The sequence below is a fragment of the Pithys albifrons genome, chromosome 2 (genome assembly GCF_047495875.1).
Source record: "Pithys albifrons albifrons isolate INPA30051 chromosome 2, PitAlb_v1, whole genome shotgun sequence".
In the NCBI taxonomy this organism is placed as follows: Eukaryota; Metazoa; Chordata; class Aves; order Passeriformes; family Thamnophilidae; genus Pithys; species Pithys albifrons.
The window spans coordinates 107,070,893-107,088,667 of record NC_092459.1 but is presented as its reverse complement, the minus strand read 5'-3'; the positions used below and the strand labels follow the sequence as shown (position 1 = coordinate 107,088,667).

The window sequence follows — 17,775 nt, the reverse complement described above, 5'->3', positions numbered from 1 at the left end:
GCCAAAGCTCTTTACTGGTACTCCGGACATGTTCCTTATATGCACTGGGGTGGTGGTTGCTTTGTTGGGTTTATCCTGTAAATGCCACATGGAGCTCCTGTACTAGAAATCTCACAGGCAGGTTCCATTCCCAGTGGAGAAGCAGAGCCTCAGCTACAGCCAGACTGCAAGCACAGACCGTCTGTGCTCCAGAAGGACCATTCCCCCAGAGCTGGCAGCAGCCACAAAGATTTGCCCAGCTCGAGCTGCAAGCTCACACCTCCCACACACAACCCTACTGCAGCATTGCCACACACCCAGCTGACCTGTTCAACTGGGGAAAAAGTCCCAAAAACTGTCAGTTAAAACTAGTAAAGCTGAAGTGATCAGCAGTCAATGCCTTTATTAAAACTACATCACTTTTAAACATTTCACTTTAGATTTCCAAGCATATCACTGGCCTGGTAACAGGAATGGTGGTGTTGGCATCACCCATACCAGCAGTTCTCATGCTGGATTCCCAGCTCTGTCCCGCAGGAGGATGGCAGCCAGCCAGGCCCCAGCTCAGGCTGCGCTTTGCCCCAAGCCAGCTGCAGCATAAACTGGAATGTGTATGTTACTCTCCAGAGCCAGATAACTGCTTCTCTTCTGTCAGTGCAATACATTATGTTTGATGCACTTGTATTTAAGTGGCACACCTAGCTTATGAGTGTCATGGGTCAGAAACCTCAGGGACAATCGCAGAAGAATCTTGGTACAAGAACAAGCTAGTGTATCTTTTGCAACTAGTATGAGCCAGCAGATATAACTTGGATGCATGCTGAGCAGTTTACACTGTGTTGTACACCCCTGAACAGACCCTTGAGGCAGCACAATTCACTCTGAGCACTAGTGACTAAACCTACAGCACTTTGTACTGTCTTTATAGACTGATGGGGGACAAGGGCCAGATCCCATCAAGTCAGTGCAAGACCCTCTCCAATCTCTGTGCAGCGCTCTTCAGTGGCATAAACCAGCCCCTGTTCTAGTCCCAAGGAGGGCAAAGGACATGCCCAGAACCTCTCCCTGTGGGAAAGGCTCATTTCCACTTCTGTCTCCTGGACAATGTGCTTTGGCCATGGCTGTTAGAGGGGCTGAGACATGCTACTGGAAGTGCACAGAAAGGAGGAGGAGGGAGAGATGGGCAGCAACACCCCAAGTTTATTTTTGCATCAAGAACTGCATACCACTGCCTGCTTTTAACTAAACTGGAACAGCATTGCCACCATGAACCAGAAAGCCTGACCTAAGAATTTAAAAAGTAGTTGAGGAAAAAAACCCAAAACCTTGCCCTTCCCACTGGAAAGGAAGCATGTAGCTGTCTGGGTGTGTACAGGGGGAATGGAAGACATCCATTCCCACAACCTGGGCACACATTCATGGAAGGGGTGATCAAGCAAAAAATGTGATCTCATGCTTTCTGGCTGAAACACCCAAGTTCACAGTTTATATACATATGTCATTTCAATCCTAAGAGGAAGTGCATGTGAAGAGGAGGGAGAAGGTCCACAGAGTGTAGCAGGGATGGGAGCAGAAATGATGTTTAGAAGGAAAAGAGTATGGGAAAAATAAAAGGGTGCTAACTTTTCCCGTTAAATAGATGTTTCAAATCGAAGAACAAAAAAAAATCTTTAATTTTATTTCCAAATGTGTGCAATTACCTAAACACTTGCAGCACACTGTGACTGAAGAGCTAATTAAAAATACCTCTCACTATCTGGATCTTCCATATATTTGTAATTACAGCCACTTACAAAAAAGGAAAGGTAAAACATTTTCTAGAAAGAGAATACCTCAAACCCAAGCAAGACAACTGTGGTATGAAGATATGGCAAAAGCCATTCACCTACAAATGAATCTCTACATGATCCCAAACCAGCAGCAGTGTTTAAAAGGAACATCCTTGGTCATGATACAGTGTCCTAGGAACATCTGTCCTCAGTGGTACTACACTGGATTGGTCAGACTTTGCTTTGCTTACATTTTTCATGATTTGGTACTGGCTTCTGGGGTGTTATCACCCCTCCATCTGCATTAAAAAAGAAGCCAACAACTTCTTCTGCTGTCACAGATGCTGATGTCAGAAGCTGGAGTTGCCAAGCGTACACATCAGGACTGGAGTGGAAATCCCTGACCTTCTCTAGTACCAGGGATGGAAGAATGGTAGACTGACCCACAGGGAGCAGGGAAGAAAAGGAGAGAGAGGAAGAAAAGAAAGGAAAATCTCTGTGCTGACAAGCAGTCAGTCTTCAGTGATGATGCTCATGTTCAGATTTTCCCAGGAATTCCCTAGGAAAGGAAATGACACAGCAGTGACACTCAGCTCTCCTATACTCTGGTGCATGCTGCAGCCTGCAAGTCTTCCCATTCCCCTAGGAAATACTATAACTCAAGCATTTGCAGCTACAGGGCACAGCATTGAGCTTTGCTCTCACATCCATCAGTAGCTCCCACTAAGAAAGCCAAGCTGAAGCAACTGCTCTGCGAATAGCTCCTCCAGAGCATCCAGCTCACAGCAGAGACAAGCCACAGAGAAGTGCTCCCAGATTTCTGTGGCTCCCCTTCCCAAAACCTGCTTTGCAAGGAGGTGGAGAGCTCTGACTGTGGTAAGCCAGCCCCAGTATGTCACTTACTCTGGAGACCAAAGGGTCTCCAACTGCCCAGCATACGTCTCTCTTGCTCATGGGTGCAGGTCACCATAAGCCCCAAACCCCAGCCCCACCTAAGCCAGAGGTGACCCTGGTGACCCAGGCTGTTACCGCAGTATTCGAGGTAACTCTGGACTCCTGTAGATGTACTTGTGCCGGTAGCCGAGGTCTGTGTGGAAGGGAACAAACTGCACCTTGTAGTCTTGGAAACTCCGTGATGTCACAGCGATGTTGTAAAGCTGAATCCAAGGGGAGGCAGTTGAGGGACAGGTGTTAACTCCAAAACAGCTACCCCTGCTAAACCTGCATCCCTCTCAGTGGTGGGTTATGGACCCTGGCTCATTTCACAGTTGATCTGCCACCTTAAACACCAGAGAATCTGCAGTCCCTTTGGGCTACGTGTTTCTACATATACTCTCCTATTGCTGACTTTTCTATCCTCCCACCAGATCAGAGCCATATGTGTACCTTTTTTCCCAGATGAAATGGTACCACGGGATCATCCTCAGCATGAAGGATGAGCAGGGAGCAGGAAATGTATTTCACACTGTAAAACAGACAAAGTCACAATGACTCAGAGCAATCCCATCATTCTCTAATGCCAACATGTGCATTTTTAAGAAAACTGTAATGACAAACAAGGTCCTGTGGGTTATTAACTGCAATTCAAAACACTTAATTGGGCACCATTCATTTGATTTATAGAAAATTTACTAATGAAAGGCATCCTCATAAAAACTATTTACTGCTTATACCAGAGAAAAGTGCCTCATCCCACTGTAAAGCATCATCCTCCCACTACCGGAAACTCACAAATGGTCTGACTCTTCAATGAAAGACTCAGTGAAAAGAGATAATGTGTTTACAGGCAAGGTGCAAAGCAAAGCAATCTTCCCAAACCTTCCATGTTCCAACGCTACTGTTTATGTGTAAAGCATAGATCACATGAACTAAATCAGCAGTAGTCCTGAGTAACCCCTGAGTAGTCTTTGCACTGTCTGTTGCATCTGTCCTTATTAAGAACAACTTAAAAAGAAAGAACTCAACAGTGTAAAGCTGTGCAGCTCTCAGGACTCTGAAGAGTAACTGAAATCACCTCAACAAGTCTACTGCTGCAATACATAAAAGAAAGTGCCTCTTTGATGTCTATCCTACTTGATGCTTGCCAGGACTCACTGCAGCCACAGCTGAAACCTCAGCAAAGGGGGAACTTACTTCTCATCGTTTGCAAATTTAATTCCACTTGTTGTGATGGGGTCAAGGAAGAACCAGTCAAACCCAGGGAAGTATCTGTATATCTGAGAGGAAAAATGTGCATTAGTGGCATCGCCCCAGCAGGAATTTTATATAAACAGCAGTAACAAGGCAGGCCGTTGCCATCCTGGTAACATCCCTTGGCTGCTGACTGCACTCTCTGCAATGAGATGCCCTGTGTGTCCACCAGGATTATTTTTCCTTCACTGTTACAGACCCATCTCACCAGCCTGCTCAGGAGCAGGCAATTCAGGTGCTAGCATGGTCAAGGTCTCTAGGAATCATGCAGGACTGTTGGCAATAGTCTTCCTGGAAGAGCTTAGCTTGACCCCAGGGCACCTCAACCAGCCTGGCAGCATCCAGCCCCTGGACTGGTTGTCTGCTCAGTTGAGACAATTTGCTCCCATGCTGGATGGAAGAGGTGGCCACATTAGAGTGAACTCACCAGGGAAACCATGCAAGTGCAAAGGGTCCACATGGGGTGGGGGAAGAGACCAAAGGAAGCCCACCTCTGTCATTGCTTTGCTCACACCCACAAAATAGCCTCCTGCAATAGAGAAGCTACTACACAAAAAATGGGCTGTCCACTGCTGAGAGCAGAGTCTATCTTACTCTCCCTACATTTCTGATCCTAGTTGCTGTTTTCTTTCAGCAGGCTCCACACATGGATCTGGTACTGCTTATTGTACTAGTGTTCCCAGGAGTTCTCTTAAGTGTAGCTCTTTACCCCTGATGTTTACAGATACCCTGATGTTTACAGATAACACCATTGCCCCACAGGCCATGTAGTTAGCTCAGCTACAGCACTTCTGACAGTTAATTTCTAAGCATACAATTAATCACGTGCCACTAGTGTGAGAGTCACTGTATACTTGCCACAGAAAAGGGGTGACTTCGCGCCTCCTCCCGTATGTTGGTGAATGGAGATTCCAGGATCAGGGAATCTGGTGGCGTTTCTGAAAAGCCAGAGGGACTGTGCTGAAATCCAGGGGTGCAGACAGCCAACGGGGCAGGGTCTGCCTTCTGAGAGCAGCTGCCATCACAGTGTTATGCCACAATCCCAAGCATATCTGGAATGCCAGCAGGGCCTGTGCTGGATGGGAAGAGCATCCACACACCATACTTACCTCTCTCACAAAGGCGCCTCACTAGATTTGTTGCAACCCTGAAAAGAAGAACGAGCATTTAATTTGCACAGGCCCTCAGCAAAGCATCAGGCTCTAGAGGTAGTCGGTGGCAAAGATACAAGTCAACTGACATAATAACATTCACCCTTCAGACTACCCAAGGTCTGGTCAGCCAGCCCACAATGACTTGGGTTCCCACCAGTCTCCCATGGCATCAGATTGCCTGCATTTCAGTAAGTGAACAAGTCCAAAAAAGCAGCACATCATGCAGCCATTTGGATGAACCTCCTTTCCAGTGGCTCCCAGGTGCCCAGCATACCCCTGGCTGTGTGACAGAGCCCCTTACTTCCAGACTCAAAGGGTTGAGCAAGAAAGGGGAATGCAGGGGTATGGCAGAGGGGTGTTGTGTTCCAGGCAGCTGGAGTGCAGCGGCCCAGGGCTACACTGCAAGGAGTTTCCATAGCTGGGTCAGAAAGCAGCAATATCTCCCCTACGCATCACCCTAATTGGATAGTGATATTTCTAAAGCTGCTGAATCCTCCAAGCACAGCGCATTTCACAAAACACCAGACTGGCTATGATCACCAGGGAACTCAGCTGGGGACTACAGTCCCAGGATACTCTGATTGCACTGCACTGGAAAATGCCACAAGCATGCTCTGACCCAGATAGGGATCCTGGACTGGGCAAAAAATTTAGAGGAAGAGCCAAAGGAAAAGCCTTTGCCTTCATTCAAACAAACCAGGATATTTAGTGTCACAGCAATGACAGCCACTATCCTGAAATACCTCCCTGTCCCAGCAACACATTTGTCGCACAGTGAGGCAATCTGTTGTGGTCTCACAGTTATCTGCACGGAGCTCAGCTCAGAGATAACTCTTATGTTTGCCCTCTGCTTCTCTGCAAATCAAAGAGGTAAAAGCATGTGCTGCTTGCCAAACATGACTCGCCTTCAGACACCAATAGAAAGGGAGGAACCAAGAAAGGAAAGTTAAAAACATGAAGGCTAAAGCACTTGACATTGCGAATCCCCCTGTGCCAGGAATGACCACATAAATGTCAGAGGTGACCAACAGTGTAGACATGTGCACACAGCATGTTTACCAGGAGAGGAGGAAAACATTTTGTAAGGACAAGTCACATGCATGTGTGGCTGGTCTGAGATACTCTTTCAGAGTACCAGAGAAGTCCGGTGTTCCGCTCTGAAGGACATACAGACACAGGTTCACCACAGAAGAGATCAGTGCAGTCCTAGTTTCTCTCTTTTGGTCAATGTGCATTCTATTCTAAGTGTCTTTTCCAGTGTGACCCTCTGGGCAATGAAGGTTCAAGATCAATTGGTGCACAGTAATCTACTGCAGCCCTTCTCATTTTGTAGAGTGCAAAGGGTAAGCTACCCTGCAGAAATTATGCCACAGATGCCAAGTCAAGCCCACCTGGGGATTACAGCAAGCAGCACCTTCATCCAAGGTCAGTGTTTAATGTTTTTCAGAAGCTGCTCAGTTCCACTGAGATTAGATGCTTACCCTGTGCCCAGGGAGTGTCCCCATATATAGACAGGGTTGTCTCCACTTCGTGCTTTTATCCAGTCAAAGACATGAAGGGCATCATAGGTCATTCCCCTCTCTGACGGGCTGCCTATTGAATCACCCCAACCTGAAACACAAATAGTCCTGCTAAGAATCACACAAACTAGTCAGCAAAGCCAGCCAACTCTTCCCAAGTCATCTGCAACTGCAAAGGGACCTGTGATGTGGGCATATTCTGTTCACTTCACTGTGCATGTCTACCATTTGCAGCTGAGAACCCCAGCTGATCCACAATCATTTAATCAAAGTAGGTGCTGGCTACCAAGGAGTTTTTGTGGATTTAGTCAACAACAAAACCAAGGACTGGATCTCAAACATTGCCACAGTGGTGTTGTTGCATGTACCCGTCTTACAAACCCTCCCTTGCTTTTGCATGCATGTAACCAATTTGTTAGTAGAGTCTCCAATAGCATAGGAATTGAATGCCTAGGGCCAAAACCTAAGCACATCTCATAAAGCTGTTGCAACATCAGTTTGTCTATGGTATTCAGTCAGTGCCTTTGAGCAATTTTCCACCATCCTGACTATTTTGGCTCTATCACTGTTGCAGCACATCTACACATTATAGGCTAAAGCAGCCAGCATCCCACATCCCTTTTGATACCTAATAAGCAGCCAGAGAAGCAGCTGCCAGCAGGACTGAAAAACAGGGCAAGCTCCTACAAACTAACCTCTTCCAGATGTCCTCTTGATAAAAATGCAGTGCATTAATTTATTTCCTGTATCTCCAGTGGCATTACACTCCAGTCATGGCTTAAACATTAAGAAGATAAAAAAAGAACAGCAGATGCCTGACTGCTGGTGGCAGAGCTGCAAAACAGCCATGGCTTCGGCCGAGTATGCTACTGTTAGCAAATAATTTACTCTGTCTTATCTCACCTATAAGCTTTTAAAGGGAAGTAAGTGCAAGTTCAGTTCCCCGTGTGACCTCAGGAAAGTCAACTAAATCATGTTCAAGGGAATACACCTAGGCAGGCATATTAGCTTCCACATGTGCACCTGGAGGGTGCCTTAACTGAATGCTGTAACAGCCTATGTGCCTGGCTAACCCTCTGCTCCTTAGCTCCCAAATCAACAAGCCCTGTGCATGAGGGCAGACAGGAGCCAGAGTCCACCAACCTGGACACTGGGAAACACTGCTACGCACAAAGGCACTGGAAAGAAATTTCTGGCAATTCTTTGTGAAAAAAAAGAAGCCATAATCACATCTAATTAGCTGGAAGCAAGTTTTATAAAAAACCAGTTTCCCTGAGATTAAAAAGAAAGGCTGAAGTCTGTTCATTGTACAATCTATAGCTGTTTCATAACAAAAGAAGTCCACATACCTCGATAGTCAAACGTCACCACATGGTACCCAAGGGAGCTGAGAACCTGGGGAGCAGACAAACATGCAGAAACTCATCACAGAGACCTTCACACCAGCCATTTTCTTGTGTCAGGCCAACAAAATTGACAAGTCAACTTACAGCTTTTCACTGTAGCAGGCACAGAGCTTTCCAAACACTACTCATCTGAGCCCGCTGGTTTTACTCCATTTGTTTCCTGGTCCTCGTATCAGGCTTCCTATAATGTTGATTCTCCCTTTAACAGCTTTGCCCTTAAAATCTGCAAATATCCTGCTGTTTCCCCTACAAAGACTTTCATATTTTCCAGTGAAACAGTACAACTGCTTCAATTATATTACTCAAATTGGCATAAATGTAAGCATAACACATAGAAGCCCATTTCAGAAGGCTTAAATGTATAGATTGAAAATGCACACTTGCTCTGTTATGAAGATTTACATTACAGACAATGGTAATCCTAACAAAATCTGTTAAAAGCAAGTAGAAATACTCAATGTTAGATCAACTTACTTGGAAAAAGTGTCTTGGTAAAAACAATGCTAGCATTCCAAGCTACCATTGCTCAATATGAACCTAACAGTCCTGTGTGGTAGATAAAAATCAACAGAAAGTCACAAAAGGATTAAAATGTTGTTGCTCTTGTGGTACATACATGATACAGGATTTTAAAAAGCAATCTTAGTGTTACGCTATACTCAAAAGAGGAAATATGTACATATAAAAACAACACTTTTTTTCTAACATGACTGAAATCTTAACAGCCTGAACAACATAAAAAACAGGATTAAAAAAAAAAGGAAGATACATAGGAAAGAGCGGTGTTTAGATAAGTTGGCAGGTCATTTCCCTTGCTGAAATGATGGTGATGGTTTCTCCCTCTTCCCTGTAGTATCCATCCAGAGCTAATTTTCACCTGTTTTGGACGTGCACTTGATGTTTCTTTCTCATCATTATTATTAGAAACACCAGCAAAAAGGACAGCATGTTTCTGCTGGAATACACACAAATTAGGAGTTTCTGGATTGGTACATAAAAACATTACCCTGATTTTGTCTGTAACATTACCTTTGTGAGAACTATTTGCCTTGCAGTTAGGGCTCTGCCATTTAATTACACAACACTCAGCAAAAGTAAAACCAGCCAGCAACCACCTGGTTGTTAGACTGTGTCTGCCTGGCATGTAACATTCACTGCCTTCAGGGCTCATTGCACCAGGAGCTGGACTTCCAGCATTACAGCTGGGCAACTATTTGCTGCAGTTTTTTAAGTAACACACTTAGTGGTACTGGGACTACCACAGTGTACAAATGAAACGGCACCTGTAAGCTGAGCATTACTTCTAATGGCACAGTAAAATGTTTAACCTTAACAGGTTGCACATGCAGATAAGGGCTTGATTTATAAACAATTAAATATTTTACAATTTTGCGGCACACAGTGTGCAAATGGAGCTTACATAGACAATTGGCACCTGATTGGAAAGGCAGAGAGTGTTTCCATTGTTCCACCAGAATCTAAATGGTCACCTGAAGACAGAAAGCCAGTAACTTCATGTATCCCTCAATTTGCCCCACTGCTTGCTGGCACCCCCTTGACAATAACCTGTTAAATCATGCTTACCCTTGCAGCACTAAGTTATCTCTTGGCACTAGCCATAGGGTTATGCTATTCCACTACCCCTCTTTTAATACCATTTTCCCATTAAAACTTGTTTGGAATTTATATTAGCAGATGCAACTGCAACAGCTTCAACATCACTCTAAGTTCCTTTGCTTTTTTGCTATCCAAGTCTCCTCAAGTAAGTCCCATTCCTCTTTCTTTGGCTCTAAATCCTTCAAAGGAATTCCACTGGAGGTGACTGTGTGCACTTCCAGGACAAAAGATCTTTACAGCATAGGTATCAAATGTGTTATAGCTCCACTCTGGGATATACATTCACCAGTTACTGTTTCTTCAGCATCCTACTGCAAATAACTATCACAGAGATTAATTGTGTTGTATATACAACACTGCTGCAATCTATCTCACAGCAAAATAATTAGGTAAAATATTAATTAACAAATTACATGCTGCAGGATAGCTGTTTCCAATGGAATCACCATATGACATTTTTATATGTTCTCTTACATATTGGACTACCTGGCTGGACATGCAGAACACAGTTTCTTCCTGCAAAGTTAGCTTTACAATGCTATATTACCGATAAGATATCACATACAATATTGCCTTTTCCAGGCCATTAAAAATTATTTAACCTGTTGACAATTTATGTATCTTTTATACATGTTTGTTATGTGTTAGCTGTATTGGAGGGCTATGAGAAGCACAAGCAAAAAGGACAGCATCCCAGCCTGTTTCATTCTGCTGGAATAAGCACAAATTTGGAGTTTCTGGAGTGGTTCCAGTAAGCCTATGTGTGAGTTCACATGTGAGTAACTGACTGAAAAAGGACAAACTAAGCAACTTGTCTGGATGTTCTCAGAAGCAAAGAATACCAGAACCAGGAACAGAAACCTTGCACTTTGGTAAACTGTGTTCTTCATATGTGTACATACAGAGTTCTTACAGTATTCTGAAGAACTGCCACTCTTGTCCCTCAAGATCAAAAACAATTCCTCTGCCTGTCTTGGCCAGCACAAAATGCATCACGGCATAGGCTGGGTCCCAGAAAAATGAGCAGATAGATCCCCATACATGACAGTCTCCTCAACCAATTTTCTGCAACTTAGCTCATCCTTTTTCCTTAAAGAAAATGAAGTATCACCTGCCTCCTTGGGATTGCCAATCAGTATTTTCTAACCAGTCTGAATTTAAAAAAAGACTTTGCAGCAGGGGATTTTGTATTGAATCACAATAAAGCTTTATGAGTGCCAACATTGACACAAATTATAAAGACAAGGAAATGATAGCTACATCTGTAGAAAAAACACAGATTCAGACCCCTCTGAAATGGGTCAGCAAAAGAATTATGGCTCTTTTAGAAACACATGATATGAGGCCAAAAAACGCTGTGTGGGAATTTCAGCCAAAAGAGAGTTTAATAAAATACATTACCCCAAAAGTTACTAGACAAAACACTCAAAGCAACTGAGGCTGTTGTTCTCACATAACACACAACAGTGCTACCTCTGGGAAATTCATTAGGTTTTGTACAAAACCTTCTTCACTTGAGATGGCACCATTCATACAAATGCACTCTGCCATAAGGAAGAGGGGGGAAAACAAGGCTGAATACTCTTAAATGGTACCTCAAAGTAGTGCACTAAGTTAAACAATCAAATTGTGACTGTAATTAAATATAATTTTTGATTTTCCAATAAATTATGTTGTGAAAGTATTCCTGGCAAAGACTGGTTAGCTCAGATGGAACTGGTGGTTAACACCAGTAAATATAAGACCGTGCAAGTACCTCTGAATATGGGGAAGTGTGTTCACAGCTTATAGACCCCTTTTCCCATACAGGCTTCTTATCTAAAGGAGACTAAGAGCCCCAAGGTCTGTGCCTGTTGGCAGTGGGCTGTTATGAGCAGTCCTCTCATCTCTGCACATCTGATGTGTTAAATGCAACTGTTTGGATAACACACACAGCCACTTACCTTGTAAAGCTCCACACGGTGATCTCCTCCTCTGGCAAGAGTGATTCATGAAGAGGAGAGAAAAAAAAAGAAAAAACAAAACAACCACATGTGAGCATTAAAGTTTGCAGAAACATATTTTCCCAAATGCCTCAGGGGATTTAAGGCAAACATGCCAAAAATAAGAAACACCATAACTGGTTTGTCACAGGCTTCAAGAAGACAACAAGGTTTTGCTGAGCTATGCGGAACATAATTTTGAAGTCAACTTCTCCCTGTAAATCTCACCTTACAGAAGGGAAAAAAAGAACTTTTCTTCCCACCCTCTTACCCACTTTTTCCAAAGATTGTAATGGATACGAAAGAGCCTGTCCCTGTTGGCTTTGCAGACCCTGAGCTCTTGGCACGAGTGCTGCTACTCCAAGGTGTGATGCCAGCAGCAGACCCCATGACATTAACCCATGCAGCTGGCCCTTGGATTTTCTCACCTGACTCCAAACACAGAGAAAGAAGGAACAAGTGAAAAAGACTGAGCAGAGAAAAACAGTGCTGAATACTGTAAATAAGTCTAGGAAAGAATCTGCTTAATATTTGGGGGTTTTTATATATACAAATTGAAATCCAGACAATAAAATAGAAAGTAATATGAATGTGCCAGTACATACTTTAAAATATATGCACAGAATGACATGACTAATCCACACTCAAACTTTAGTCTAGCATTGATATAGGAGTAAATTTACTCTTGCACTCGTATGAAAATTCTAAAACAGTCACACTATGACTGTCTTGGCCAGTGCAGCCTCTAAACGAAAACACCACATCTCCAGATCTCCCTCTAAGAACACATGCACTTGCCAGCCAAAAGCTGTCAGCTCCAACCATACTACAAAATACCTAATACAGTCAAAAATACTCAAGGCAAAATGCAAGGGGTTGCTTGTAAGTAATTTTGGATCATACAAGCCTGAAGAAGATGATCCACTTGTTTGGAAAGTCACCTTCAACATGCACACACTGATGCCTTTTCATTGCTTTCCTCAAAGTGTAACAGGGGAATTATTTTTAAGAGGATCAAATAAACATAACATTTTTTCCTCAGCTCCAGATCACTCAGGCAAACCAGAAAGCCAAGGCAGTGCTTTTTACTTGCGGTTAATGCAGTCTGCAGTAGTATAGCAGCCCTTGGACAAGCAACTGAATGTGCAGCATAGAAACATACAGCAACATATATTAAATCTGAAATGGCAAAGCCAATGCACTTCCAGCTTCTCCAGTACACAGAGTAAAGTGAAACGTGAAATATGTTACAGATCCATAGCTCAGTACTTTATCTCATAGCACCTGGGGGAGCCAAGAAGTAAATCTAGTCCCAAACTGCCACCATTAAGCTGCAGAATAGGTTCCATTAGTATCATTTGCTATACCAAATAAAGGCAAAAAACAAGCTATGCAGTATTTGAAAAATAATGCTACAATTTGATTAAACCTTGTAATACATGGCTAAAACAGAGTATCTTTACATCACAGAACTTGTTTTTCTGCAATCTTTCTGCTCTTGCAGAGTTATCTATGGGCAAACAGCTTCAAAAGAACAGGTGCTGGCACTCAAAAATCAAAAGGCGGTTGATACTCTCTTGTAAAATGCCTGTTTGTAAGGAAAAAGACCATGTCCTAATAAATGAACAAAAGCTCTGCAACACATGGAGAGGTGGCAGTAAGAACACAATTCTAAGAAATATCCAGGAAGCTTCACACTGTGCTAATGGTTTCCAGCATCCAGCAACAAAGTACAGAAAACCATCTTACGACTTTAGCTGATACATAGTCAATTATATAATTACAAATTTTAGAAAAGCTCCTGTTCCAGACAAATGTCCTGAGTATGCAATAGTGAAACAAGATCAGTACATGACCATCCTCTTTCCTTCTGATTTTCCTTCCTCAGAATGTGCTAACTACTAAAATAAACTCACAAAAGGAAATGGAAGGTTTGTTTAATGTTTGTAAGTAACATATACAGAAGCACTAATACTATCTTTTGTCTTGATTCAGAAATTACTACACTAAGACAACGTACTTCTTCCTACCTGATCTAGAAAGGGTCACAGCCTCCTGGTTTCTAGCAGAGAGTAAAGTACAGTACAGTATCAGATATCTCTGATAACTGCAATAAATCTATTCCCACATCCAATAAATGTTTTATGAAATAATCCCTCCCCATAAGTACCTTCTTTTAAAAGAAGCACCAAACTTGATTTTAGATTTTATTTTGGTTTTAATCATAGAATAATATGGGTTGGAAGGGACCTTTAAAGGCCATCTAGTCCATACTTCCTGCAACAAGAAGGGACATCTTATCTTCCAGTAGATCAGTTTGTTCAGAGCCCCATTCAGCCTGACCTTGAATGTTGCCAGGGATGGGACATCTACCACCTCTCTGGGCAACCTGTTCCAGCATTTCACCACCCTCCACATAAACACTGCTCCTTATATACATGTAAATATTGTTCCTTGTATCTAATCTAAATTAACCCTCTTTTAGTTTAAACCCACTATCCCTTGACCTATTGCTACAGGCTCTAAAAAGGTCTTTCCCATCTTTCTTAATGTGCTGAAGCTGTGGCAAACCAGGAAAACACACCATGAAACAAAACCATCACTGTTTTGTGCCTCACCTTGTTCCCGCATTGCCGTGCAAGTAAAGGATTACAGGATGGCTGGAGCCCAAAGTCTCTTCAAACCACAACTGGTCCTTCCCTCGAGCATTCTTCCATAAGGCTGCAGGGACTGTGTGCCTGTATACAGAAGGAAAATTTACACTCTCCTGCTGCTACTCAACATTCAAGTGTCTGCCACTTGAATACTAAGGTTTTCTCATCAACTCATTAACTCAAGATTACACACCTCACACACACTTTTCATAAAACTGTCATGATTAGCTGACAAATGGCCAAATTTAAAAGGTAGTGGCTACAGTTTATTTCTACATTTTCACCTCCATCACCACTGCCTTCAAAACTCAGGTCTGTGCATGGCATTAAACTTCACAGGCAACCCCAAAGCACAATTACTGAACTTCCTGCTGCTCTGGAGAAAGAGTCTCAATTCCTCAGCTTTTATGGCACTTAATTACTTCAATTAACATACTTATACACCATAAACAAGATTCACTGCTAGGTCAGCAGATGTCTGGATAATCAAAGTCAGTTGGGTTTGGAAAGAATGTTCAGAGAGTAAGAGGCATATCTGACTCAACAAAAAATCTTTGGAAAAGGAAGAGCTCAGAATCTGATAAGAAAATCCTGTTTTGTTTTCAGACACAAGGTACTGGAAGGTGTAATATTTTAGCTGAAAAAGCTACAATCTAGAAGAAAGAGTCAGGAATTTTTAAATCACAGCTGTTCTTCTGTAGATAATGTAGCTGGGCAGCCTGCTAGAAAGAATTCAACAATGGTGGAACAGAAAGAGGAATGACAGACTGAACAGAAGGTAGGCATTTAAATTGCATAATTACTCTAGAATACAAACACTGGAAGCAAGTACATGCCAAAAACCATCTCAGTTGTTGAGAAGGGAGATACCTTACAGCTATCAGAAGTAACTTAAGTACTCACATGCCTTTCACCTTGAAAGACAGACAAGCTTCCACCTACGACATCATCCTCCCAGATGTAAAGCTCAGAGGACAAACTAACACAAGGGGGAAAACGATGTAAAAAGTGTACTTGCATACATGCAGCCAGCAGACACTGAGTTCTCAAGGAGGTAATAAGCCTCAGTAACTGTGACACTCACAAATTCTCCAGCTGTTCTGTCCCAAGACTTTTGCCAGCCTATGAACAAAGCAGGCTAATGACTTTGTTTCAGAAGTATACCAAACACAATACCTACACTGGCATTAAAAAGCAAGGTTCCAAACTTTTCTGAAAACCTCTCAGACAAAAGACAAACCCTGAACTGCCATCACAAGCTGGAAGTTCTGTTTCAGTAACGATGCACAGTAAGCTTGTAAGGGAAACAAAAGACAAATCTCAAGACTGCAAAACAAACTTATTTAACAGCTTAACAGGTAGAATTTTAATTGTCCAAGTGAAGAATCAAACCATTATTTACCAGCCTACCCTGGAAAGACTGAAGTCTTCAAGTTTCTAAATATGTCTTTCAATAAAATTTACTTAAAGAAAAGGAACTGTTGTGATATAGTAGGATATCACTATCCCATTCAAAAGGGATATCACACCATTCAACGGATATCAGTATCCCATTCTCTTCATACACCCTGTGAAGAGAAAATCTCTACTGCATTAGAGGACACAACCAAATTACACACACAACTGAAAACTCCAAATCCTACAGCTTACAGATCAAACATCACTGGCTCTATTAAGGAACACCCCCTTCCCTCCACACCTGACATGATCCTGGGGTAATAAGAAGATAAAATGAATTGTCCTTGCCTGGGACCAATCATCTTTGTGAGAAAGAAATGATAAGTGAGCTCCAACACTGTCACTTGTTTTGTTATGAGAGTAAACTGTGTGTTCTGCTGTCTCCCACTCTTCAAATCTTACATATGTTTTATGCATAAAATAGTCTTCCTCCTACTCTGAACAATTTGATCCTCTTTTCCTATCTTCCTACACATCTATTTTGCAAAACAAAATATGAACAGCAGTTGAATGACAAAACGTCTAACTCCTCGGGTATGATGTTTGTAGTGATGCAGACCTGTAACCTTTATGATTCCAAATTATGAGGTTTCTCTGAATGCAAAGGTTGTCTGATTGTATTTCATGCATTTACTGATGCGAGTTCAGATGAGCTCTAGAGATCTGCATACTTTTCAACATGAACTCGATCACTTGGCAGATGAAAACACAAACACCCACAAATGAGAGAGAGCATGCACAGCAAAAGACCGGATAGGCAACACTGACAACAAAAAGAAGGATAAAGATGTATGGCACATACTGAACAGAACCGGCTTCCTTACCAGACTCCGATGGTTACATCCTCCTCTGGCTGCAGGTAGTAATTACAGGTATGGTTTAAACCTTGATCCTGTGGTCTTTTCAAGTCAATGAAATATGGGACCCTCACTGAAATTATTAAAAAAAAAAGAAAAGAAACATTTTAAGTTTTACCTTTATTTTCTTACAAAACTGCTTAACCAAGGCACCAGAGAGTTGTACAAACTGGTCCACTGTGATGGACAGACCTTATTCTTTTTGTGTAAAAGGATGCACTGGCTACAGCTGTGATTAAAATATGAACAGCAAAGACAGCAAAGTAAGAAGACTCAAGCAACTACAAAAAAAAAACAGGGAACAGAATAAAATTAAGAGGTGAGGGAGACAGACAAAACTTTCACTGATATGTATTTAATCATCTCTGTCCAGTCTGCTTGATAAACTTCTGCTGCATCAATGGGGTGGGTTAGCTGATTTGGGAAACTTATGATTCAGGTTTTTCCCATAAAACTGAGCTCCACTACTGCAAAACCAGGAAGTCTGTCTCCTTGAAATTTAGTGGCATAACAAACAATGAACATAGTTACACAATAGTTTTTACGCTATTGACACAAAAAGCAGCACTAGTAATGATGACAGTCAAATTTCACTTCACTTGCCCTCTGAAAAAGAACGAAATTTTACACAAACATGACAACCAAAGGAGATGACAGCTGATGACAAATCTGGACTCTCAGACTGCAAATCTATACCCTTGCAAGCCTGGCTGCTCTTATGCAAAAGAATGTGGAAGAGTCTCAGACAAACCATGCATGCCACCAGAGTGGAGTGACTGTGCTGTCAACACAGAACTCAGCAACACTCTCACAAGGGCAGTGGATCCTCCAGGGGTATGACAAGTTCTGTGGCTGAGGTCTGGACAGGCACGCAAGTCACTTCTCACAGTGCTCTAGGAAAACTATTCAAATTCTCTGTACCTGGATTTTAACATTTGCCAAATCTCTTATGACTTTCTTGCCAGATTTCATATGACCAAGATATGAACAGGAACACACCAGTGTTACTCATGGGGGCCAGTGAAGTATCTACTTCAAAGCAAGAGAAAAATATACGACAGGATTGGCAATTTTTATGTATGGCACTTATCACTGGTATAATCCATCTATTCTACACACAAACAGATCATCATCATAGTCATACATCCCATGGAGATTTAGCACATCAAGGGTGTTTTTAGTTTCAGAG

The 17,775-nt window shown here is 42.4% G+C and overlaps 1 protein-coding gene across 2 annotated transcripts in view; it reads right to left on the bottom strand.

Annotated features, from left to right (window-relative positions):
* Window positions 1–357: 357 nt before the first annotated feature.
* The window catches only part of ABHD12 (abhydrolase domain containing 12, lysophospholipase), a 40,270-nt gene continuing 22,852 nt past the window's right edge, over window positions 358–17,775 (bottom strand). For both annotated transcript variants that reach the window (XM_071581835.1, XM_071581845.1), the window contains exons 3-13: window positions 16,554–16,659; window positions 14,236–14,355; window positions 11,579–11,609; window positions 7,962–8,007; window positions 6,574–6,703; window positions 5,048–5,085; window positions 4,797–4,876; window positions 3,882–3,964; window positions 3,135–3,213; window positions 2,778–2,905; window positions 358–2,307 (exon numbers count right to left, since the gene is read on the bottom strand). In XM_071581835.1, the coding sequence (XP_071437936.1) occupies window positions 2,268–2,307; window positions 2,778–2,905; window positions 3,135–3,213; window positions 3,882–3,964; window positions 4,797–4,876; window positions 5,048–5,085; window positions 6,574–6,703; window positions 7,962–8,007; window positions 11,579–11,609; window positions 14,236–14,355; window positions 16,554–16,659 (881 nt within the window). In that variant the 3' untranslated portion in view covers window positions 358–2,267. The remainder of the gene's footprint in view (window positions 2,308–2,777; window positions 2,906–3,134; window positions 3,214–3,881; window positions 3,965–4,796; window positions 4,877–5,047; window positions 5,086–6,573; window positions 6,704–7,961; window positions 8,008–11,578; window positions 11,610–14,235; window positions 14,356–16,553; window positions 16,660–17,775) is intronic.